Here is a 27342-nt window from a genome sequence, read left to right on the forward strand (position 1 = left end):
TGTGTATACTTTTTAACATATGAACGCTAAATGCAAACTTCAATCCAAATTATTTAAATAAGATGGGAAAATTACCATAGTTGAGGGGGAAAATATAAAATCAAAATTAAACCATCTCCTAATAGGTGATTGGAAAGAACTGATGATGGATTTACCTCCGGGTTAGAGATGTTGTCTCACTAAAGATAATAGTGACTGTCAGTGCTATCTGTGCCTAAATCATGATCTGCAAATTTTCAGACTGTTTTCAGTAAAGTAAAATTCTGTCATACAGCAGTATTTTACCCCAGAATCCCATTAATAAAAAAAAATCTATAAATTCTGTCCAGTACTATAATGAATTCAATAATCTCCTTGGACCCATGTTAGCATGAATCTGGTATTGCTTGACGTTTTCAGAACAATCTTGCTCCCTAAACCAAGACATGTGTTCTGTTTTATAGTTATTGCTGTATACAACACTATCCACCATAATTATCTGAATGAATTTCTCTTATTTTTGAGCATGGTAGTGGACTGTCCGTTGAGTTATTAGGACAAAGGGGGATGTGAATTTTCCTTGAGGCCTTAGACCTTTTATTTCGTTGTTGTTGTTGCTGTTCTTACTACTGCTACTGGTGACTCTCACCACACTTAATGACAGCTATTGTAGAGTTGTTGATTCTATCAAAACACTTCCTAAGAAAGCAAGTGAAGGAAATGTTTTCAGGTCTCGATGAATCGCAGGAGTCCAACTTCTAAATATTTCAATTTTATACAAAATTGATGCTGTACAACTGCATAAAAATATACCAGGACAAGCTGCCCTAACATACTCCCTTATGATTATTAAAAGTGTTTTTTAATCCCAATTGGCTAGAATATCTGAAGTTGATTATATTATCTCTATTGATTAAGGCAATCCTTGTTTTGAATTCTGAAAGTGGTAGTCTTGAGGATTTGACATGTACTTGTTTGTGTTCGAATAATAGACGCAATACAGATTTGTCAGTAATTGTTTATGACTTAATTTACCAGATGCTATACCATTATTGCTGTAGCAAGGAAACAATTGACTCTTCCAGACTCATTGTGTTGAGAGGTCGCATTAACTGTACTGAGTACTTGGATAATCTAAGCTTGGAACTCCAATGGGCAGCTGTTACAGTAGCAATCACATTTGATGCCACTCCAATCAACGCAGTTCCCATAATTCCTACAGCTTTGGCAAGAAATTTAACAAGCCCATTAAATATTGCTCAGGTTCAAGGGACGTACAAATTTGGGTAAGTTGGTTATGAGAAGGTAGTTGAAAAGTTTGTAAGAATGTCATTATGAATTTATAAATATTTAAAGATAACTTGGAACAAATTGGGCAATAGATATTGGACAAGAATTTAGAATTAACTTTAAAAATTGGATTGACTGTACGTGTGATTTCAGTATAAAGTATTAATATACCATCTTTACAGTAGGATACACATCTCAAACTTGCAATTTTAAATTTTCTCTGGCATTTGTTACTGGTAACTTTAAAATTTTCATGCAATGATTAACAATATGGTAACTTGAGTTTAACTTGCTTTTGCATCTGACCCAAAGTGTGACAATTTTTGTATTGCTGTTAAACAATTTGTGACCTACAAAATGAAATGGTTATTTATGATATACAGAGAAACCTTGATTATCCAAATACTGAATTATCTGAATGAGATCTTGAGGTGTCGATCGAAACATTACATCAGCGGTGTTTCTTACAGTAATCGCACCTTTTGTTTTACAATGATTAAAATCTCTCTGACTCTCCTTTCCTCCTCAGCTTTCCCTGCAGTTTGACACAAAGGCTGTACCCTAAACCCCCCCTTCCCCAGATAATCTCTCCAACATTGTCCTGTACAGGGCAAAGATGGAACCTGAGGAAAACCTGCAGTAAAAAGTCTGTTTGTTTTGTTATTTGGAGACTCGCCCCCTCCCAAACACAACAACAGTCTTACTATTGGTGTTCAGTTTGGCTGCCTCGGTTGGGGAGGTTAGGTGGAGTGCTCTTGCACGCAGTGTGCTGCTGCCTAGTCTCCTGAACGGGTAAGCAGACTTTAGCAAGTGCTCGCTGTGTCAATCCCATTGAACTGTTGAGGGGGTAGGAGGCTTCAGCAATGCTGCAGGTCCCTTACACATGAGTGTCTGTGCTCAGAAACAAACCCGGAGACAGAGTGTGTGAGCAAGGATAAAGGAAACTTCTGAAAACTCCTAACCCCAAAGGAGAGGCATTGAATCAATTAACTGAATTATCAATTATCTAAATGGAATAGTGCCCACTCATCTCGTTCGGATAATCAACGTTCCTCTGTATTACTGTTCAATAATTTTGAGTGGAGCCTATACATTTAAGATCAAAAGAGAAAATGCTGGAAAATCTCAGCAGGTCTGGCAGCATCTGTAAGGAGAGAAAAGAGCTGACATTTCGAGTCTAACTGACCCTTTGTCAGAGCTTAAAAAAAAAAAGGGGAGAAATAGGGAGGTGTTTATACGAGGCTACTGGTACTCGGCTTACTCAGCCTCTTATAAATACCTCTCTATTTCTCTCCTTTTTGTAGCTTTGACAAAGGGTCAGTTAGACTCGCAACGTCAGCTCTTTTCTCTCCTTACAGATGCTGCCAGACCTGCTGAGATGTTTCAGCATTTCCTCTTTTGGTTTCAGGTTCCAGCATCCGCAGTAATTTGCTTCTATATCTTTTTAAGAATTGGATAACTACAGGATTCTTAATCAAGGCAAAAAGCAAATGTCATTTGCAGTTGGTATACAAATTAAGACTTGTCCCAACCACTGACCCGTCATCAACCTAGACTATAAAGCATTTTTTTGTGTTTGGCTGAGTCTCATGTGGCGAATAGATGGAAAAATCCATTAGCCATTCTTTGGCTATCCATTTTATGTTCAATTATAGTTGATCGTCCCAATTAACCATTTTTATGGCATTTTTGATTAATGATAAGTTCAGCCTGTATTACTTTTACATATACCTATATTTTACATTTGTGTGCTGTAGCTATTGACAAAAATTAATGCTGTTCAAAAAAGAATTTTTTCCAGCATTGATTAAATGTGTTGCTTCCATGATGTTATGTAAATAATATCATGCAATCTAATTTTTAAGTATTTTTTCACTCATTTGAGTCAATTGAGTTTGCTTTTTTTACTAGGTTGATTGATTTTTATGTACAAGATAATTCTCAAGAAAGTGGTTCGTTTTGTATGTTCAATACTGTTGTAATCATTAGTACATTTTAAGCCTGTCTTGTGTCAATCTATACCATGAACACGAGAGTCCGTATTGATACCTGCTTATGACTGCTAACAAAAAGGGAATGAAAATTTCAAGATTGAAATCATATCTGTTACAAACTATGATTGCTACTGGGGACAATTTAGAGAACAGGTTCAAGAAATCAGTTCAAGTTTGAAGTGTGCTTTTAGTATAAAATATTTCTGTTACCACCCTAAGCATACAGTAGTAAAACACTCCTCCTTTTTGCTCCCTCATACCTCCCCAGAAACTTGCTATGTAAGATATTCTGTAGAATTAAGAAACCGCCAATATCATTTTACGAGTCACATCAAACTGTGAGTCTATAAAGTTATAATGGCTACATAATTAATTTGTATAGATTAGTTTGAAAGATTGTGGTTAGCTGGATTTTCTTGAGGTCAATGAAAGGAATTATTTTCTTTGAGGCAGTGCCATTCTTAAATCACATGTGATAACTGCTTATTTGGTTTATGACTGTTGTAGCTTCTGCTTTTCCAGTTGGTAGACAGCTTAGGGAAGGAAAAACATTTTAAGGTCAACTTGATGTGATCGGGAAAGTGTTTTGCAGCCCTGTTCTCCAGTTTTCTGGAAAAAAGAACTGATGGCTTCAAAGTGATACTTGGAGCCCTGATCCATTTTTAAATCCTGATTTATCCTCCTTGAGAACATTGAGGGGAACCATAAATACTGTTTGAGTAATATGTGAGCAATGATTCTAGAGACCTCTTGCTTGTGTTTGAGACTATCAGCCAAGTATGTTTTTTCTCTCAAGTGAATCTCCTGTAGTGACAAATCCTTTTTTTTTTCCTTTTTTCTCACCTTTTCTTCCTCTCAATTTTTCCCCACCATCACCCACCCAAAAAAAAACCTGGTGTGCAAATATGCATATGTTTTTGTTTGATTATTTAGAGGAGGAAATACTGATTTTAATGTTGTTTTAAACAAAGTGTGTTAACTAATTTTGAATCTTCATTTTACAAGTTGATTTTGTTATAAAACAATATAATCTTTATCAAAGAAAAGTGGTTTATGGAGCTTTTTAAGTTTTCAAGAGAGAGTTAACTATATTGGGAACAGGGATCCGGGTAAAGCAGTTATAATTATGTTGGGACTTGTGATGCAGTGAAACTAAAGCGAGACTGTGCACCACTCCCATCTTTGTCATAACCGTCAGATCCAAATGCTGGCTTTTGGTTATCAAACAGTAAAAAGACTGGTCATACCTATTGCAAAATGAGGTGTTATCTGAAAAATTGATGTATGATTAATATACTTCATTATTGAATTTTTAATACTTTGCATTTTATAAAGGTAGATGAAGAGGGTCAGAATAAAATGGCCATATTGGATGTAGTCAATTAATAGTGACCATTTTTCTCAAGAAAAGTGATCTTTAAATTTTTTTTATTTCCTCTTTTGATTATAAAATGTTGCATTTCAGAAATGGGCAGTCAGAATGAAGGGTAATTCCTTTTTGGGTTGAATAAATAATAAATAGATTAAAATTAAAGCTGTATTAAAGCATTATTTAATAAGATACAGATTTTTATGAACTTTTCAGTATTTCCTAATTTTTTTTATTACTGTAGCTGTCAACTTGTAGCTGAACACAGTACTCGAAAAAGTCATTAATAATTGTATTAACTGATAAATATATATGTTGTACTTATTGAAAGTCATGCTGTATCTGTGGCATGGAATTTATTTTAGTCATCTTAGTTGATTGTGAAGGAATTGTTTTATGTTCCTTTTCTACATTATTTTACCATATATGACAGGAAATGAAATGTTTTCTGCTTTTCTTTTTGTGAATTCACATTTAAAATTTAAAGTGCATCTGTTTTATCTGTTTCTATTAATTACAGGTATCTTACAATGGATCAGACACGCAAGCTTCTATTAATACTTGAATCGGATCCAAAAGTATTCACTTTGCCTTTAGTAGGAATGTAAGTAGAGAATTCAGTGTTTAAAAGTGAGTTCAATTTAAAGCCTTGAGAAACGAGGATTGTAGTGAAAAGTGCAAATGGAAATTTTAAAATTTCAACACCAATGTGTAAAAGATGAAAACTATGGTTTCAGCAGGAACGCTTTGTAACTAAAGGAGTACAAACCACTAAGTTCATAAATATCATCTGTTAGTCATTCATTATGTTTCTAATTTTTATCTAATACAATGTGCAGCAATGTTAAGACAGAGATTAACAATATTGAGCGCCTGAATGTTTGTTTGTTTGTTTGTAGTATTTCCTGGGTCATGTAATCAGCAATGTGATGGTTTAGATTAGATTAGATTAGATTAGATTACTTACAGTGTGGAAACAGGCCCTTCGGCCCAACAAGTCCACACCGACCTGCCGAAGCGCAAGCCATCCAGACCCATTCCCCTACATTTACCCCTTCACCTCACACTGTGGGCAATTTAGCATGGCCAATTCACCTAACCCGCACATTTTTGGATTTGTGGGAGGAAACTGGAGCACCTGGAGGAAACCCATGCAGACACTGGGAGAATGTGCAAACTCCACACAGAGAATCGCCTGAGATGGGAATTGAACCCAGGTCTCTGGCGCTGTGAGGCAGCAGTGCTGACTACTGTGCCACCGTGCCGCCCGTGATGTTTGCCATTGATTTTTGAAGAAAGCTGGTCACAACATTCTAGTAAATGGTTTTCTTTGTTCTCGGTGTCAACTTGTTGGAGTTGAGGGATCTTTAATACTCCAGCAAAATTGTGATGAACTACTTAATCGCATTTGCAGTCTTGAATCTAACAGCAATCGAGGAACTAAAATGTGCTTGCATGCACGTGGTCTGAAGAAGGGTCACCGGACCTGAAACATTAACTCTGATCTCTCTTCACAGATGCTGCCAGACCTGCTGAATTTTTACCAGCAATTTGGTTTTGCTTTTGATTCACAGCATCTCCAGTTCTTTAGGTTCTTTTAAAAACTAAAATGTGCTGATGTTCTTATCTGATTAGTTTGCTTTCATGTAAAACCTTAAATGAATGGGACATGCACGTGGGATTTGGAAGAAGTTGATATTAAATTTTTGAAAATGATCATAAAGGAGTAATTCGTCATCCTGTATTTATGAATGTGGATATTCCAGAGCTAGAAAGCCTGTTCAGCAATAATTATGAACTCTGGCAGTTAAGTCTTATTCAAAAAGTTGTAATTCCAAAGATTTTTTTTAAACAGACTATTAGCATTAAAAGGCAATGGTTCAATAGTTTCTACTTATTGTAGTTTCATTGAACTTCACCAATACTGCCTGTGTATGAAATTCGCTGATGCTAACTTGTAGATTTCCCAATCAAGCAGGTTATAGAATTCCTGAGTTTCAGAAAACTAATTATGATGAATGCTAACAGTTTCACGTTCAAAATATGCCAAAGCAGGTTATAATGTATGTATCTTTACTTTATTACTGTTTGGCCTTGTATTGCCTTGTAAATAAGGAAGCAATACCTAGTGTGCTTTTTCAGGTCAGATGAAGTACAAAGATGGCAAGATAATTGATTCAAAGTGGGAGAGAAGACAAGTAGAGAGGGAGGTTGAAAAAGTTACTGATGTGCGAATGGGATGCAGAAGGACAATGGAGATGAGCAAAAGGGCAGTTAGATTGAGGACTATCTGGTGGCAAGGAGCAGTTTATTAGTGGTATCTGAAGATAGATGCTGTATTGTAATTTTTTTTTCCTGTTTTCTGGTATAAGTTTTGCAGCAGCTCCTAGTTAGAAGGGTTGTATGCTTTTTTTTTTTGTCCAACAGGTTTATTTGGAAGCATTAGTTTTCGGAGCGCTTCTCTTTCTTTAGGTAGTTGTGGAGCAGGACCATAAGACAGAATTTATAGCAAAAGATTACATTGTCATGCAACTGAAATGATATATTGAACAAAGCTAGATTGCTGTTAAGTCTTTCATCTTTTAGAATGGGTTGCAAGTTTCAGTTCATTAGTATGTACTACTTTTAAGTCAACCTCTCGAGATAACTTAAGGTTTTATAACAAAAGGTGACATCTCAGCTCAGACAATACATGAAAGGTGTAAGATTAGAGCTTGTTTGTGTCCCGATTTTGAGACAGAATAGTTCTATTTCCAAAGAAGAATTTACAAAATATTATATGGATTGTCTGCAGCTTGCTCAAAAATTGCACAAAATAGAATGTATCTGCAAATATTATTCTGCAAATACAAATTCAACCCATAGACTTGTTTGTGTGTGTGTGTGTGCATGGGAGAGGGAGTGTTTGTGTGAGATAGAGTATAAGCCTGTAAGAGAGTGTGGAATGGGGTCACTTGTAGTGTGACATGAACCCAAGGTCCTGGTTGAGGCCATCCACATGGGTGCCGAACTTGGCTATTAGCCTCAGCCTGGCCCTTTTCTGTTGTTGCCTATCCTGAAGTCCGCCTTGGAGAGATGGTCACCCAAAGATCCGAGGCCAAATGTCCCTGACTGCTGATGAGATCTGTGACTGGGAGAAAACACCCCTGTCTGTTATTTGTTGTGCGGTGTCCATTCATCCATTGTTGTAGCCTCTGCTTGGTCTCGCCATGCCTCTGGGCATCTTTGTCTCTCTCATATGCTCCAGACCATGTTAGCTGAGCCACATGGGTGGCATCCCCACATGTAATGGCAGTATCAGTGTTGACACTTTAACATGTCTTGCAGTGGTTGCCATGACAGGGTTGTGTGGTGTAGTGGTCCATGTTGTCCTGAAGGCTGGGGAGTTCGCTGCAAACAATGGTCTGTTTAAGGTTTGGCGGTTTTTAAAGGCGAAAGGGGAGGCATAAGTAATGTCTTGGCAAGGTGCTCATCTTTATCAATTAATACATTGTAGGCTAGGGCGAACATGGCGTAATTTTTTTGGCTCCCAGGAAGTAGTGTACTATTTATTCACTATCAGTTGCATCCCATATCTCCTGAGGAGGTCATTCCAGTCTCTCGCTGATCGAGTTGAGCATCGTACTCTTTTTTTCGCTCTCGCGCTCTCTCTCTCTCGCGCTCTCTCTCATTCACATGCTTCCACCCCCTCTTGCTCTCGCTCTCATTCACATGCTTCCTCTCTCTCTCTCTCTCTCTCTCTCTCTCTCTCTCCTCCCCACACCCTCCCCCAAAAAAAAGCTGTCCAGCTTTGTTCAATATATCATTTCACTTGCTTGACACTGTAATTTATTGCTATAAATTCTGTGTCTTATGATCCTGCTGCACAACTACCTGATGAAGGAGCAGTGCTCCAAAAGCTAGTGTTTCCAAATAAACCTATTGGACTAAAACCTGGTGGTGGTGTTTTAAATTTTGTCGACCCCAGTTCAACACCAGCTCTTCCACAAAATGACTTTTTGTTTTGAATAAGCAGGGGGGGTGCAGTCTGGGCTAGTACTTTGCGTAGAGTGGTGCGATCAACCGTGCTGCAGTTCATATATTGATTTCTGTGCTGTTGTAAGTTCAGGGCCTCCTCCACTAGTGCAACTTCAACACTTTTTTTTTCTGGCTTGCTACTTTAAAGTCTAATTTTCACATAAGTTTAATTGAACTGATCAAAAAACTAATTCTATGTACCAACATTTTGCAGGCTAGAATTTGCCCTAGCTGCCTTTTAAATCCCTGCTGATGTGTTTTTGGCTTTTTTAAAGTTCCTGTTTCCAACGGTAGTTTCTTCTTTCCCTTTTTGAAAATTCTCTTATCAACTTTGGAACATATGTTCAGTGTCACTGCATGTTAGTTTGTTGAGAACACAGCATTTCTCCACACAAACTTGCAGTTGTGAAAAATATTTTTCAAGTCTTTTTTTTTGTAACTTTGATTCACATTTTTGATATTCCAGTTGGTTGAGCGGTGCAACACACGTTCGTAGTCCACAAGTCTGGGCCTGTTGCTTACGCTATCTATTCAGTTCTTCAATTCAAGAGAGGTGAGATATGAAGAGATCCTTTTCTGGTAAATAATTCTTAACAGATGAATATTTTCAACTTTCCGAAGAATTGAACCATTTATGTCTCATTAAAATAAGTACTTGTGCTCTCCAATTTTGTATCTAATAACCTACCACTGTTTGGCTGGAATAGGTATTAAGTCCATTTCAGTTTATTACTGCCAATGTTAAATGTGTCCAATATCTGACTTTAATTAAATGTTGCACATAGCTTTGAAACTTGAAGTTACGAATTTTAAAAATAGTTATATTAGAACTTTTACAAGAGCTTTAAAACTTCATATTTTTGCTGTTTTTATTCTGCAAAGAACCCACATGTTAATGCTATTTATGAGCTTTAGGAAGCAAAATATCAAAGTTTCTTTCACAAAAAATTAGTGGTTCCATTTCTATTAGAGAACTCACTAATACTGGAATTGCAAAAGTCAAAACAGTATGCAAGCTTCAGCATTCCAAAGCTGCTTTTGTGCTGGAATACACTTGTATTAACAAAGCTATACTCTTTGCCTAATCCCCATTGCCTCAATAAGGTAGCAGGAAACTGTTGCTCAAATTATAGCAATTGCTTTTGGATGAGTTGCATACTTCACTCTGTTATTCAGTTACCTGATGTGGGACAGCAGTAAGTTGGAATCATGTAGCTCTGTGGTTGTCTGTCTGTCATCCATTTTGCCTGTGCCAGCTGTTTTGTAAGAGATCCATTTCTCTGCAACTTCTGCACAAGCATACGTTTTGCTCCTTTTCAACAATTCAATCTGCTTGCAACATCCTTTTCAGGCAATGCATTCCAGGTCATAGCAAGTTGCATTTACTTTTTTAAAAAAACTCAAACTCATCCCTCCAAACCTAATCCCTCCTCTTTTACCAATTATCTTTGATCTGTTACCTTGCGTTACCAATCCTCCTGCCAAATGAATGTTTCTCCATGTGCTTTCAAAAAGTCATTGCAATATTGATTATTAAATCTTCAGTTAAATATCTCTGCTAAATCTCCTTCAAACCTGTGCTCTAAGGAAAAAGATCCCAGATTCTCCTCTATTTCTTAACTGAAATCCCTCTTCACTAGTACTAGTTTAATAAACCACCTTTGTAAAGGATGTCAGTCCTTGGCAAGACTACAAAGTGTGGTGCTCAGAGTTGAAGATACTAAAAACTGACTTATAGGGGCTTAGTGTAACTTCCTTGCTTTTGTACTCATCCCAAGTGAGGCATATAGAGGCAAATTCTTGAACCATTTTGACCATCAATTTGACAATTCAGTTTAATTTTTTTTGGTGCCCGCTAATGGATGATAAGGCTTATCAACTTCAATTTCATAGCCGAATTTGAATTCCTGACCTCTGCACTGCTAACTTTTTCTTTTTCAAATTGATTTCCTTTATTTGAAGGGCTATAATTCAGTTGGTATTGGTGATGGAATTGCGAAACTTTTCTTCATCTGAGGGCTCGAGCCCCTTCTTAATCAAAGGATTCAGAATGCTGCTTTCAACATTCTGGAAGCTACCATTGATGAGATTTCAAAATGAACCAGCCATGACTGCACACATTGGTCAAATGCTGAATAATTTCCAGAGTGTTTTAATCTGATGCCTCAACCTATTGTCCAATATTACAAGATAACTCCTGGTTCTTTTTTTTTGTTTAGAGTTTTCTCGACTGAACAGAAACGTTTTCTTCTAGTTCTCTATTCAGTTACGCACAGACAGCCAGAATTCTATGAATGCCATCCTTGCGGTGAGCATCAGAAACTAGATTTCCAGCTGCTTACTAGTACAGAAGTGCTGAATATTTGCACCGTAAGTATATGGGCTTATTCAAGGAAAGAATCACATTCTTCAAGTTACTGTAAACATTTTTCAAAAAGTCAATTTGCTAACTTTTTTCTAAATTTCTGTGCACCATCTATAAGACACCAGTGGGGAGAGTATGATGGAAATACTCTCCTCTTATCTAGATAATTGCAGTTCCAATTTTGCTCGTCATTTCCAATATCCATTTGATCAGCACCCCATCTAAACATTCTTTCCCTCCATTACCAGCACATCAATGGCAACAAGATGCACTGAAGTATTCTAAGACTCTCTCTTTTAATCACACCTTCCAAGCTGCCAACCTACCACTTTAAAGGATAAGTGTAATAGAGACAAGGGGACACGACTACCTGCGCAATCTGCTCCAAGTTCCGCATCTGACTTGGAACTTCCCTCACTATTCACAAATACTGGAGATACCTTTCCAGCATTAGATGTACCTTTACCACATGGATTGCAATGGTTCCAGAAGGCAGCTTTTTACCGCCATCTTCTCAATGGTAATTAGGGATGATCACTAGATGATGACTTTGCCATGAAAGAATAAATTTATAAACGTGTACCATGTTATCCTAACTCATATGATGGATAAATGGTTGATAATATGACTTAGTTTTGCATATAGTCCAGTTTTACCTTCTATTAGTCAGCCACATGTTTCACAGGCAAATTTAAGAGTTCTGGGAATGCTGATCTGCTGCTCCCTACAAGAACATGCAGCTATTGAGCAGCTTATTGCATTGGGATTTCAGAGGTTGCGTTCCTCTGGTTGGAACAAGTAGATTTCTGGTTTTATATAACTTGTTGCTCTAGTAAAGCATCCTTTTACTGAAAACAGGACCCTCTATATGGTTGTATTGATGTTCTGACCATAAAACTACCTTTACCTGATTCCATTCTTAAAGTCTAGCTAAAATCGGTTAACTAACAAAGGCATCTCTTCCCAATCCAATAGTCACTTCTGAAGTCCTTTAAAAATCAATTCTCAACTCTGTGACTCAATGGCATTCACTGATCTAGAATTTGTCTATAATATGTAGATGTTATGTTTCCTGTATGGTATCAGTCTTTTTAGTCAAAGTCTCATGCTGGACCAATTATTTTTTTCAATCGGGTGCTAGGAAGTGAAGCAATCACCTTGATCTTAATTATTTCAAAGGGAATTGAGTATAAGTTAGGGAGGCCTTGTTAAAATTATACAAGGCATTTGTCAGAACTCAGCCATAATACTATGAACAATTTTGGGCCCCTTATCTAAGGAAAGATGTATTGCCATTGGGAGCAGTCCAGCTCCTTTCTGTTTTGGTGTCAGCCTTTATGAAGGAAGGTTAAGTAGATTGTGCCTGTATATGTTGGAATATAGAAGTGTGAGAGGCAATATTATTGAAGCTTACAAGCTTCTTGTGGAGCGTGATAGGGTCAATGAAGAAAAGTTATTTCCTTCTTTGGGAGAGTCAAGGACCAGAGGGCATAATCTCAAAATAAGGGGGACCACATTTAAGGCAGATGAGGTATTTCTTTTGAGGGTAGTAAATTGATGGCATTCTTTACTGCAGATGGCTAGGTTATTAGGTATATTCAGAGCTGGGGTAGACTGACTTTTAATTAGTAAGGGAATCCAGGATTATTGGCGGCATGGGGAAGAAAGCAGGAAAATGGAGTTGAAGATTCCAATCTGCCATGATCTCATTGAACGGAGGAGTAGACTCAATGGGATGAATGGCTTACTACTGCTTATGATCTTCCAGTTAGCTCAGCTTTTTTGGTGCTATTACATTACATTACATTACATTACATTGTAAGCGAAACCCACCCATACCCCTACATTTACCCCTTACCTAACACTACGGGCAATTTAGCATGGCCAATTCACCTGACCCTGCACATCTTTGGACTGTGGGAGGAAACTGGAGCACCCGGAGGAAACCCACGCAGACGCGGGGAGAACGTGCAAACTCCACACAGTCAGTCGCCTGAGGGGGGAATTGAACCTGGGTCTCAGGCGCTGTGAGGCAGCAGTGCTAACCACTGTGCCACCGTGCCGCCCACAATCTGTTCAGATATTTCATAATATTTTTGTAAGAGCTTTCACTTTCTTCTCTGGTTTTCCAGGAGGAAAACCACCATTTTCCAGCTCCTTTCTGTTCTGAAACAGTCATTTGGGTCTCAGCATTGGCTCTTTTTCTCTTCACAAATGCTACCAGATCTGTTGTTTCTCCAACATTTTTAATTTTAACACATTGCTTGTTGATCTTGCTTCATGCTGTCTTCTCTGTCAAGACTGCTCGCTTTTGTTTTTGGCAACACCACTAGCCTTTGCCCACGCTAATCCACACTTTCAGATACCCAAGTCTCTACCTTCATCCTACATCTTCGTTCGTTTTAAAAATTCAACTCTTCAGTTACCTTCCTTATCAGCCCTACTCTTTTCTTGGCAATAATCTTTCAAGGGCTCTTTGTTATTAGTAATATTCTACAATTATATCTAAATAGTCGAACAGCACAGAAACAGGCCATTTGATCCAACTCATCCATGCTGACCAAGTTTGTCAAACTAAGTCGAGTCCCACTTGCCTGCATTTGGCCCATATCCCTCTAACCCTTTCCTATTCATGTATCTGTCCAAATGTCTTAAATAATGTAACTATACAACATTTACCACTTCCTCGGGCAGTGCATTCCACACCATCCGTGTGGAAAAACTTGCTCCTCATCCCTTTTAACTATTTCTCCTGTTACCTTTATAATTATGTCCTCTAGTATTGAACTCCCCTGTCCTAGGGAAAAGTCCTTCGTTACTTACCTTATCTATGCCCTTGTGATTTCATAAACCTGTGTAAGCTCACACCTAAATCTTTTATTCTCTAGTGAAAGTCGCAGCCTGTCCTGCCTCTCGTTAACTCAAACCCTCCAGTTCCAACAATATTCTTGTACATCTTCTCTACCCCCTTTCCAGTTTTAATAATATCATTCCTATAGCAGGGTAACCAGAACTGTGGCCTCATCAATTTTCAAACTCCTACATTCAATGGTCTGAGCAGCGAAGGCAAACATGCTAAATGCCGCCTTAACCACCCTGTCTACCTATGACCACAATTTTCAAAGAACTATGAGCCTTTGCCCTTGTACCTCTTCGACAACACTCCCCAACTGACGGTTTAACTCTGTTTGTAATCTTTTCAGAGCATAGAGCCTTCAGGAAAACAACTCACTGAATTTGAACTAAGTGATGAAAATAAAAATCCAAACAGTGATTTCTTTAAGGAAGTGGTTAGCAATATTATGGGCATTCCGTAAGTATTGTTGAACATAGTGCATTTCTGATGATATTTGAAGTGCATTTGAAAAACTGTTACATATTAACAGGAAGAAATGCACCTCTATTTGCCAATCTAAATCTTTGTTACATTGTAAGTTGAGGATATCTTTTGATGTTGGTGCATTATCTTGAAATGGAATTTTTTTGGGGGGCACTGTGATGCATTCAGGCATGTTGTAGGTGGCACCACAGAACCCAGTGAATTATCATCACCCTTAAAGGGTAATGAGTGCCTGGTCACCTTCTAGCAGTATCTGAGAATACATTATTAAGGCTCCCTTGTTGTTTGAACACATGCATCCAATGTCCAAAAGCAGAATGTAGTCCGCCTCATCTTAATTTGTTCTCTTTGATTTATAAGCAGTTTTATTCCATAATAAAGATCATGCTTCCATAATGAAAAAAATACAGAACTAAGAAAGATGAGAAAACAGTACAATCTTCAGAACCTCCTGTTTGTGTATTGTTCCAACTGCTTTAAAAAACAAACATTCTTGGATGTGGATATCTCCAAGATCAACATTTACCTATCCACAGTTGAATAGATTTCTTGAACTGTAATTTTTACAGATCCATATATTAAAGGTACTCTGACAGTCATGTTTGATAGGGCATAAACTGAATGTTTGAACTAATGATAGTTGGGCGGCACAGTGGCTCAGTGGTTAGCACTGCTGCCTCACAGCGCCAGGGACCCGAGTTCGATTCCAGCCTTGGGCGACTATCTGTGTGGGGTTTGCACATTCTCCCACTGTCTGTGTGGATTTCCTCCAGATGCTCTGGTTTCCTCCCCCAGTTCTATGATGTGCAGATCATGTGAATTGGCCATGCTGAATTGCCCATAGTGTTAGGTGCATTAGTCAGAGGGAAATGAGTCTGGGTGGCTTACTCTTCGGAGGGTTGATGTGGACTTGTTGGGCTGAAGGGCCTAATTCCACACTAGGGAACCTAATCTGAAGGAATGGCAATTAAACATCCAAGTTAGGATGGTGTCAAATTGAAGATTATGATCCTCCCAGTTATGATTGTTCCCTTGTCTGTCAAGTGATACAGTTGGTGTATTTGATAGGCTTTTGCAGCACAACAACTCACTGGTTGTTGCATGCATCCTTCAGATGGTGTACGTTGTAGTTATGTTGCACCAATAGTGGATGATTAACTATGTTTAAAGTGACTTATTTTCCACATTTCTGGACGGATGTCTGTATTCTAGCTATGCTGCTACAGTATTTGCTCAGGGGTAACTCAAGTTATCCAAACTTGATGTTACTGTTATTTATGTCTTCCAAATAAGACACATTTAGTCTTCTGTTAGTTTCATTATCTTGTATTCCAGAACTGAGAAGTAAATTTGTACTATGGACTTTTAAGTATAGACAGGATGTTTTAAATGTTGTGACAGCCGATATTAAAAAAAAAATTATCGTATATGGAGATGACTGGTTTGATACAAAATGTTCAGGTGATAGAAGGGATTCCTGCTCAGAGCTGAGCAAATTTTTTTTCCCCCTTAGGTTGTATTTTCTTAATTTTCCTGTTGAACTACAACTAGACTAAAAGCATATAAGCTAAAATTTAAGCAGGATTATTAGCAAAATTTCAAATTCAACTCTCCATTCTGCTTCAGGTAGAGTGTATGGGCTGAGACTGGAAATCTGTTACTTTGTCAGTGTCAGTCGAGATTGCATGATATTATTAAAAATTGAATAATCAGATTAACTTGTATAATGGGTCTTTCTTTCCAACAGGATGTCAGTTGGTGACAATGATTCTGGTGTGGAGGAAGACGACCTATCTCCAAGACCAACACCAAGTCCGCACCCAGTTGTACAAAAGGTTATTAGTTACTAATACTTTTAAAAAGTAATTACATGGACTATTTTAAATGTGTTTCTGGGAGGGGGTTGGATATTATCATGGTCAGTAGTCCATATTTAAAGATTAACTTACTAAAGATAGAATGAGAGAAGACCTTTTATTCCAGTAAACGTGCTGGGAGATTAGATTAATCAAGTTCCAGTTTTCTGGATCTTATCCTGAGCACAACTTACTTGGTATATCTTCACATAATTAGGTGATTCTTTTCACTCATTTCTTATTTTTTAAACCAGGCTGTCTTTTGTCACATGACGCTCGTCGTCATGTAAAATTTTGATTAACTCACTTGCAACTTAATCCTTTAACCTGTTCTTATCTTCAACGATTTAAGTTTACAGCTTAAGAATATCATTATGAATATATCATGTGCACAGGAAGCATTTTGAGGCACACTTCAATCTACAATTCTTGTGCTCACGTTTGGAAATTTGACTCCTTTCCAGTATTTTTCAATCCCTGGCACTATTTGTCATGCAAATGAGATGCATGGTTAAAATAAAGTGTTGTAATGTCATATGAATTGAACTCCGATTTTAAGTGACATGATGTGACAAGAGCCTAGCACACACTATGGATGTTAAAATGGTCAAACTGTCATAAGCTTAGTTTCCATTTTGAAAATTGTTACCTGCATTAAATACCTTTTTTAATTTCTAAAATGAAATAAGTTTGAATAATCAATCTTTCTTTCTATTAACAGTTTCCTAGAGTCTATCCTTCTGTACCTGAGCTGTCACTTGTATTTGATGGAAGTTTTATAGAATCAAAGTATACTCCAACAAGATTACAACAAAATAAATTGCAACAGACAATGAAAACCCGTGAAGCATCTGGACCTTTTAATGGAAACAAACAACCTTCTGAAAATGGGCAGCAGGGAGTGACCTCCAAAATGATAACACCTCCATTAAAACACAATCTGATTCTTTCACATGGATCAGTAGCATCTGTTAAGTCTTGTAAAGAAAAAATAACAAAGTCGCAATCAAAAAGTAGTCATTTTGCCAGTAAGAGTTCTGGATCATCATCATCATCCTGCTCTACTCCTCCAAGTGGGCCTTCACCTGATGCTTCTGTAGATCAGCCAAAGTTAGTTATGTCTACTGATGCAGCTGATACAATAAAGAATGTTATTTTGAATAAAGGAGGGATTTCTCCCGGACTCTGGCAATCTATGTCTGATACACAGCTTCCACAAAGGCCTCCATCTCCAAACAAATCCAATCGGCATTCATTACAGTGCATTCCTCCCCTTCCATCTCATTCTCCTGAAATGCAGCATTTAGGATTTTCACCATATTTTCACATGCCATACCCAACTAGTTACTGTAATTGCTGCCAACGTCATGGACCCTGTTGTGGACCTTCATTGAATTCTAATTGGCAAGGAAACACTCCAGCATATGGCGCAAAAGGAGTCCATTCACTATCTTGTCATGAATGTAGTTCTACACCATGCCCACAAACTCTGACTTGTTTACCAAATTCTCACTGTAGTATTGTGTGTGTGAATAACAATTCAATAAACCAGAGTTTACCTGGACAAGTAGGAAGCACATCACCTTCAAACAGCAGTTTGATGAAATCACCTGGCGGCTCTTACATTCCACCACTAAATCAGTGTAAGATATGCACAGTGCCTTCTGCGTGTTTACATTTGCCCATTGGAAGTCTAGAACATGATCAAGAAGGAAATGGAACAATGGGATTGCCTGTTAATGCTTACAAGATTCTTGTGGAACAGGATAGACAACTAAAGCTCCTTCAAGCTCAGGTACGGTGATTCTAATAATTTTTTTTCATCGGTCCTTGACTTTTCCCTTTGTCTTTTTTAATTCCACTCCCAAAAAAAAGGAAACATTAGTATACTAGAAACTTCTGTATTTGAATGACATTTTTGAGTACACTGTATTTTGATAATTTCTATGATAGTGATTTATGTAGTATATCTCTCTAAATATAAAATGTCTCAAGGGTATCTGGGGAGCATAAAGAAAGCATGGTGCTGAACACTGGATACAAAGTTGGCTTGATAGTAGGAGATTTGTTTTTTTTTGGACTGGCGGTGTGTGACCTGCAGTGTTCCACAAGGATTGGTGCTGGGTCCACTGTTGTTTGTCATTTGTATCAACGATTTGGGTGAGAATATACAAAACATGGTTAGTAAGTTTGCAGATGACGCCAAAATAGGTAGTATAGGAGACAGTGAAGAAGGTTATCTAAGAATGCACCAGGATCTTGATCAACTGGGCCGATGGGGTGATGAGTGGCAGATGGAGTTTAGTTTAGATAAAAGCGAGGTGTTGTGTTCAGTAAGATGAACACGGCTGGACTTATACAATAATGGTAGGGCCCCAGGGAGTGTTGTCGAACAGGGGGACCTCTGGGTACAGGTACACTGTTCCTTCAAAGTCCCATCACAGTTGGCAAGGAGGTGAAGAAAGCGTTTAGCATACTTGCCTTCGTTGCTCAAACCATTAAGTGAATATGAGTTGGGAGGTCATGTTGTGGTTGTACAAGACATTGGTGAGGCCACTTTTGGAGTACTGCGTACTGTTCTAGTCATCCTGCTATAGAAAGGATATTATTAAATTGGAAGCAGGGAGCAGAGAAGGTTTACAAAGATTTTGTTGGGACAGGAGGGTTTGAGTTCTGAGGAGATGCTGGGAAGTTTTTTCACTAGCGTATAGGAGGTTGAGGAGTGACCTTGTAGATGTTCACAAAATCATGAGGGATACAGATAAAGTAAATAGCAAAGGCCTTTTCACTAGGATAGGGGAGTTCAAAACTAAAGGGCATAATTTTTAAAGTTGGTGGAGAAAGATTTAAAAGGCTAGTTCGTATGTGGAACTACTACCAAAGGAAGTGGTAAATGCTGATACAGATACAACATTTGCAAGACATTTGGGCAAGTACATGAATAGGAAAGGCTTCGAGCAAATGGGGTTAGTTGAGTTGAGGAAACCTGATTGGTGTGGATGAGTTGGACTGAAGGTTCTGTTTCTATGCTGTATGATTCCATGGCTGTATGAGTGAGAAGGTAAACTTTGACAAGAAAGTAACTTCTGAAGAATATCTTTGAATAAGAAAGCAAGGTAGAAAAGCAGAGATATGTAAAGCAGGTGATTAGAACTTGGGATCGAACCATGGCTTGTTGTTTGTTGTCCAAGTTTCCACAGTGTATTAGATTGCAGGGATTGCTGCCTGGAGAATCAAGACCAAGGAAGCAGGCAAGTTCAGGGAGAGGTTTGGAAACATGGTGAGAATTTGAAAATCAATGTTGCTTGTTTCTGAGATGTTGTAAATCACTAAGCACAGATGTTAGGTGAAGAAAACAAAGTTGAATCTTGAGCAGCAGGTTTTGATTTCAACAGTCAAATCAAAATATATAATAAATAATTAAATTGAGGTTAAGTATTGAGGGCTCACTAAAATAGGCAACCTTGTAGTCGAGGAGAAAGTAAGGTAAGGAAATATCTGCTCAATTAACCTGATTTGTTAATATTTTGTCGTTCGTAACACTGAGGCCATTAATTCAAATCTTTTAAATTCCATAAAACTTAACAAGTTGACAGATCTTCAGAATCGGGAACAGGTTTTACAGTTCACGTGGCTCTATAAAGATCTAAATGTGCCAGCAGTTTGCCTGTTATTATGCAGCAAATTTACTCCATAACCTACATGTGCAACAAGATTAAAAATACTACGCATTACTACTGGAATTGAAAATGCAGATTTCCGTTATATTGAGCGTTGACATTGCAGAGATTTTTAAATGTCTAGTATATTCACACCACTCCCCTCCTCCAAATCCCACAGCTTCATTGATTTTGTCCTGATTGCCTATTAAAATACTCTATTTTCCCGTTGTGAAGGTGTCTTTTATTTGTTCTTCCTGTCTACTCCTGTAACCATAACAGTACAAAGGATTATCTTTTTAATCTTGCTTCCAACTTCCCAACCCAATGGTCGATTTATATTTCTAAGCATCATAAAATGCTGCACCAGAGTTTTTTGTTTTGTCCTCTGTCAAGTTACTGGTGATCACCTTGTCATTGGCTATGGTAAATAATAGAAGATTTCTATCAATGTCCTGGACAACATTGTCTCCAAGAAAAGTACTGAAACTGATTAGCTCGTCATGTATTTGGTTTTTTTTTTGGAGGACCATATTTAACTGTCTGTTTCCCTACAGTATGACAGTGACTACAACTGTGTTTCAACTAAATATTTTGGGACACAGAGGCTGTGTACATTTGGTCTTTACGTGCACTTTTCCTTTCCCTGTCTTTACTATTCAGCTCAGGCAGTGAGAACATTGAAGTAACTGGAACATTGTGAGCATATATTCTTCCACAATAGTGTTGTTATATTATACAGTAAGAAAAAAAACAAAGTCCTGGTTAAAACATGCTCCTCTGTTCATGGGTCATTGCCCATTTTTGATTACATTAGAAAGATTGTGTAGCACCAAATCAGTAAACTATCCATAGGACTTCAAATAATAGCAATGTGCACTGGTTATCATACTACTTGAATAGTTTCAGAGTACGGTAGAAGTCAATTAACTGAGGTGTCGGTGATTGCAAGTACACCAGTTCAACTTTGTTACTGGCTGTGGTGATTCAGAGGCCCACCTCTTTGTCTTGCCATACTTGATTTTCGAATTAAATCTCTCAAGCTATATAACCACTTGGGTGTATCTCTCCCCATTGGAGAGACACCTGATCTCATATGCTGTAGCTAATTACTATCTTGATTTGCAGTGTTGTTAACTGCTTAGCATGAGCTCTAATTCAGAATTTTGAGTTGCCTCCCCTAATGCTGACTCTGCTCCCTTTTTGAAGGGGAGAAGTTAGAGCAAAACCAAATCAACTCAATCCCTCCAAGGTGATTTAGCTGAGACAGTAACAGCTGTTTCTGTTCTGTATAACAGTAGCTACAAACAACTGCATATTTTAAGTGTTATTGACTTGCTAGCTTAGCTCCATGATGTTAAATGAATTTGCAGATTGGATTGGAGGCGTTCTTATGCTCCAAATAATGTTGCAAGCCACTGGTTCTGAGAGATCTCAGCTGCACCAGCATTTTAACTTGGCTAAATTCGAATTTTTGTTTGTCTAGGACTAGAGATTCCTGATGTACTCTTTGGTCTAATTTGGAACCTTCTCTTCCTTACAGACATGTTACTCACTTAATGCCCTAGACCAATGAGTTCAGTCCATCGTACCCCATGACAAAATAAACTGACCCCCAAGGGCTTCAATCTTTAATCTAATTATAGATCAAAATGTTGAGGTATTGTAACTATCAAATCATTTGTTCTTCAGCTAACATTCATTTGCTTTGCTCAGATTCAGCGACTCTTGGGCACGCAAAGTGGTGTTACAACTCCTGTGACACATTGTTCTTCTAAGAATATTGGTATTTCTGACTGCTCACCACAGCCAGAGAGACAAATGGAATTTGTTGCTATAGAAACCCAGACATCTCCTGGAATCCACATGAAGAAAAGTGTTAGCATTGCAGTAAGCACAGGTAAAACAACATATTTAGCATATGGATTGAATAATTCTTTTTTGATTTTGTATGTTTTGTACACTGGGGAAATATAAAAGCTATTTCATTCATTCTCTTGAGAGCTGCTATATCATTTATCTACCGAAAGATATTTTAATTGTTCTCTGAGCAATTTTGTGTAAATTTTAAAATGCAGATAGTCCACCAGACTTGCAACAAGTTTGTGTATCCCCTGTTTGTTGGGTGGTATCAAGTGAAAGAAATTTGTTTTATTTTCTGTTTTTATTTCAGAATACTGAGGTCTAGTAGCCTCTGTGGAAAGAGGGACTGTTAGCATTTCAGATCAGATCTTTCACTGGACTGAGTAAAGTTGAAATGTAATAAGTCTCTTGAGAAAGTGAAAGGGGGCTGCTGTGAAGAAGAGGGTCAATGAGTGAAAGGTGAGGATTAATTGACACAGGGTTTATGTGCAAGGCTGAAGGGAGTGGTAACAAGGTTAAGAAACAATGTGTCAAGAAGAGGTACAAATGATAGGATTCTGAACAGCTGCTTTCAAAAAGCAAAGCTAAAGAAATAAACGAGATGGGGAAGGAGTGGGGAGCTATTACCATCTAAAGTCACAATCGGTTCAAAACGCTGCACAAAGGCTCAGTTAAAGGTCAGATGCTATCCCAGGAACTTAGTCATTGAATGAAGTTCAATGCATCAGGCCAAGGACAAAGTTCAAAGCAGGAATGCGATAGAGAATTAAAATGACCAGCCCAAAAACTTTGGAATCATGCTTTCAGACTGCATTGCAAATCAGTCACTTGCTTTATGGTCAGTCTCCCTAATGTGGAGAGACTACATAGTAAGTAATATGTGCAGTCTACTAAATTTCAAAAAGTACAAATAAATCGACTGGAAGGTGTGTTCAGAATCTTGGATTTTGTAATGGAAAAAGGTAAAAGAAACTCGTATCTCATTTCCTGTACTTGAATTTAAAAATATCCAAGGGAGGTTAGGAGTGGCTCATAATGGACCAGGGTATTATCGAGGGAACCATCCCTTTAGATGCTGAGAGAAAAAGTATGCTTTGTGGCATCATGGAGGGTGCAGAATGGGGTGAGAACAGAAATGCAAGAAATAAGTGATGCGGGTGTGGGCCTCAGTAACTAGGTGGAAGGGGAATTCTCAGTTGAAGACATAAACATAATTTTTAGAAGCAATAGTGTGAAAACTTCCATCTTCCAAACAGATGTGATAGCATCTGAGAAACTCTACCAATGTCATGGGTTCCTTGCGGTGAGCGCTCTTGGGAGAGGAGCAAACTCCTCTGTCCTTAAAGGGCAACTTTAATTTTTTAAGCATTGCCATCTAATTCAGAACCCACCCATGAGAAGAAACATCATTTCTGCATACCACCTTAGCAAGACTGTTCAAGATTTTTTATTTCAAGTAAGCCACCCTTTGCTTTTCTAAACTTGAGTGGAAACCAGCCTGGTCTATCCAAAGTTTTCCTCTTGGACCAGCCTGCTCTTTCCAAATATCAATTTATAAACCTCCTTTCAATTCTGTCCAATGCATTGGACGTACTTCCTTTAAGTAAGGGGGCCAAGACTGTGTGCACAATATTTGAAATGTGACCTCACCAATGCCCTGTGTAACTGAAGCATAACATCCTCTTATGTTCAATTTTCCTTAGAATAAAGGGCAGCATTCCATTCATCGTTATAATCACTAAGAGTACTGGCATAGTCACTTTTTTGTGACACTTGCACTCGAACGCATACATCTGTCTGTACCTTAGAATTCTGCACTGGTTCTGTCCTAAGTAGTACTCTACTCTTTTATTTTATGCCAAAATAGAAACTTCACATTTTTGTTGCATTCTAGTCCATCTGTCAGATTTCTGCACACTTAGTCAACTTACCACCTCCTATCTGCAAGCTCCTTATATCTTTTTTTCACAAGATAAAGTTCCTACCTATCATTGTAGCTAAAGTCACATCCTATAATGGATGAGAGGAAAGAAGGCAAGTTTTTCATGAAAATTGTGAATAGCAGAGGTGTAACACAATAACTATGAGAGGTTAGTCAGCTTTTAATGAATAAAAATTCATATTCTTATTGCCAGAGCTGGAGACTTAAGGAAGGGAAGATTGTCAGTTTGGCCAGGTGAGAGTAAGCAAATACTTTAGTGAAAATTAAATGGTTGTTTATAATTACTGTTTATGTAGGAAAGGTTCTAAAGTGAGAGCAATGTCACATGATAAAACAAAAGAACTGAGTATCAGCGCCTTTGGGAAGCTCCTTATGACAGCTTTGCCTACTTAGATATAAAGGTTCAGGTTTAAATGGTCTGTTACTTTAAGTCTGTGAAGTTTACATACTGTCATATTTGTAAACTGTTGACCTATCAACTGAAATGAGTGGTCCTTCACTATTAAAACATGTGACCTCATATCTCCATGTTACTAAATATTCCTTTGTGTGCCCAAAGAGTATGATGTTTCGAAAATACCCATGTAGCTTGGTACATACAGTTCCAGCTGCTATTCCACAAGGATCCGAAAGTGCACTTTAATTCAACAAGATTATGTATTATGATTGCGAGAAAGACCGAATAATATTTAAGAAAATAGTTTTCAGTGTTGGACTGGAGGAATCATATGAAATTAAGTTCTAAAATTAAGTTTCACTAATTTTGAAATGAGAAACTAAAAATAATATTGATTAAAGCTATTTTTGAAAATAGCTTTCATTCTTTACTTTTAGGACATTAAAAATATTTTCCCTCCCTTTTAACTTTTAAACATCACTAAAAATCCTTGTCATGATTATGTTTTGGTGTTCCTTACATGGACGCGTTTTATACTCTGGGAATCAATCCACAACTATTCTCCACTCCTGATGGCCTGCTGTCTTTTTCCTTTCTTATTTGGATAAATTCTAATTCCAGTACTAACTTTTCATGGTTTGGGTGACCCTGGAGATCTCTTCTTCTAGCCAAAACTGTGCAACTCATCCAACCATTTTATAAAGTTTTTCAGGTCATCTGGTTGACTTTAAGTGAATATTTCCCTTTTTAACCAGCACAATATTTCATTAAAAGAAACACACACAACTTCAACAGTTCTATATTTTTAAAATTTACTTATTTTCTGTTTTTGACATGGTATAATTTACTGGTACTGCAATAAAGTATTTTGCTATTGTGGTTTTACCTGTTATCTAATCTGTTCTAAGGCGCATTCCTGGTAGAACATATTTGCACCAATAATCTGGTAATTGCAACAGTTCTCAGTATATTTCAGTGTAGAGGTTGGCAATTAACTAGTTAATGCACTGGTACCCTCTGTACAAACCATACAATGTACACTATTTTCTGTAGGTCTTGTATCTATAGTAGTAGCTTTTGACAGACAACTGCTATCTGAAGTCATGGCATGTTGCATTTCCAGTGTGATATTAGTGTGACCTTAATGCTGAGCATGGTTGAATAGTAGCACTGGAGGCTGTTGCATTGTCTGCCTCTTTATGTGTTCTAATCTGGAGATCCAAAGTCTCAAATGCAGTATGCAAAGTCACCTGACACTTTGAATATGCTCAATTGCTCATGAAAAGTACTGTTAAATCTACTCCATGTCTGCTTAGTCTAGTAATTCCGATCTTTAATGGCTCCTATAGCATTGTTGAAAGGAGGATAATCCTGTACTATATTGCTTAGTTGCAGCTTCTTTCTTAGGTGCTAGTTTGTTCTTGGTTCCATCTGAGGAACATGAGGCACATCAAACTGTACAGAATCTCGAACTGAATGACTCTGAATTATCCAATGAAGAAATGGGGGTCTCTGTTAAAACTGACAATACCAGCCACACCAGTGTTGTATCTTCAATGAATGAAGTGGACATACATAACTTTGTGGAGAATAGTCAGAATACAACAGATTCATCAGATCAAGCTATTAGTGTTCAAAGGTAAGACTGTAATAAATTAGAGAATTATTTAAGAAGTTTTCAAGCATGGCAAAGCATTTTGTATTGGGAGACAACTAAGCAATCTAAAGTTTGTGTGCATGCCCATTTAATTTTTATATTTAAAGCTGCAATTGTACTAAAACTGCACCAATGACCTGGACTTTGGAATAGATCTCCAGTTAAGCCGAGAACATCAAAAAGGTAGAAAGACTTTAAAACAACAGTAATGAGGGATTGCCTTGATTTGTTTCACTGTAAATTGTAGTGGAGAATGGTAAGGTGGTGAGAGAAGAGACGTCGGGTTAGGTTAGCGGATGGGGCATCTGCGAATGAAACAAGGATAATTTTAAGCTTGTGGTCATTGATATGCATCTGCATTTTCTGTATTGTGCAACTATCTTAATGAAACTAACTGCTTGTATATTATGTAGCTTTGTAAACATGATGCCAATTTTTGTCCTGGAACAATTTTGAAATCTGTTAGAAACCAGAGTTTCTCTATTTCCAATTTCAGTTTTATCTTCTGTCACTTTGAGCTCTTGAATTGTTCTTGCTTGTTTCTATTTATATTTTACATACATTTAAAATCTTTCTATTGCATGGGCTTATAACTTCTAATTTTGGTTATATTTAGCTGTACACCTGAAGGTACAAAAAGCAGCTGGGACCTTCATGTTGATTTTCAGAGCCCAGTGCTTGGGGAGAGTGCAAGTACTTGTCTGAAAAATAGCCCAACAGAAGTACCACATGTGAATAATAGCAAAACAGAAAAGTATGATCTTATCACAGAATCACACAATAGCTCTCCATTACAAGATGAGAGAAGATTTTACCAAAACTTAATGGTGAGCGTTCTGTTATTAAGATTTCATTTGCCTTAGGATAATTTTGTAAGTGAAGTGTATGGACATCTTTCCCTTTTTTCCTTTTCTTTTCATGTTCACCAATATTTGAAAATCTAAAAATGCTAGTAACATATGTAAATATTCACCAATACCTAATATTTGTGTGTTCTTAGTGTTTGTCAGGCAGTTATTGAGTTTTTTCCCAATAACTGCAAGCACTTTCAGTATTATGTTAATCTGTCAGGAATGCAAAACCTGATTTTGTTTTTTTTTGTCCCTTCCTTTTCTGTTCCCTCTCCTCAGTATAAGTGAAATTTGAAACCATATAGCACCTTTTATCTGTTGTTCGAACCTGGGATGTTTAACTCAGTGTAGATGAAGGTTCATTCTGCAGACTTTGGATCTGCACATTTTATTCTGCGTGGTCACATCTTTTGCTTACTGACTTAGTGCTAGTTAGATTTACCACCCGATGTTCTCTGATTCCCTCAGGTGAGGGTGGTTGTGATCACATGCTAAGCAAAATCCTTAAATGTGGTACAGAAGGCATTGTGCTTGATTTTGTTTTGACAATCTGAAGATATTTAGGGTCAAGTTTAATTTTGCTTGCTTGACATTTTCCAGACCAAATAATTTTTGAAAATAGGCCTGTTTCAAATTTTAAAATCTGCCTGTTAAACAAGTGATGGCCTGAGAGAATTCTTTTTTTTTCCAGAGGATATTTTTATGGTACTAAGATGATAATTCATTATGTTAGCTTGAGTTATTATTTTAGCAATTGTTTTTC

The 27342-nt window shown here is 37.5% G+C and overlaps 1 protein-coding gene across 4 annotated transcripts in view; it reads left to right on the top strand.

The window, feature by feature from the left end:
* Positions 1–27342, top strand: part of stil (STIL centriolar assembly protein) — a 46479-nt gene that overhangs the window by 12986 nt on the left and 6151 nt on the right. For all 4 annotated transcript variants that reach the window (XM_087990615.1, XM_087990614.1, XM_043699254.2 and 1 more), the window contains 10 exons: positions 1018–1265; positions 5153–5236; positions 9116–9202; positions 10869–11019; positions 14218–14327; positions 16102–16189; positions 16932–18005; positions 21586–21769; positions 25479–25710; positions 26345–26555. In XM_087990615.1, coding sequence (XP_087846741.1) covers positions 1018–1265; positions 5153–5236; positions 9116–9202; positions 10869–11019; positions 14218–14327; positions 16102–16189; positions 16932–18005; positions 21586–21769; positions 25479–25710; positions 26345–26555 — 2469 coding nt within the window. The remainder of the gene's footprint in view (positions 1–1017; positions 1266–5152; positions 5237–9115; positions 9203–10868; positions 11020–14217; positions 14328–16101; positions 16190–16931; positions 18006–21585; positions 21770–25478; positions 25711–26344; positions 26556–27342) is intronic.

The sequence above is a fragment of the Chiloscyllium plagiosum genome, unplaced genomic scaffold (genome assembly GCF_037043375.1).
Source record: "Chiloscyllium plagiosum isolate Xiang-an unplaced genomic scaffold, Cpla_swu_hap1 HiC_scaffold_9, whole genome shotgun sequence".
NCBI lineage: Eukaryota > Metazoa > Chordata > Chondrichthyes > Orectolobiformes > Hemiscylliidae > Chiloscyllium > Chiloscyllium plagiosum.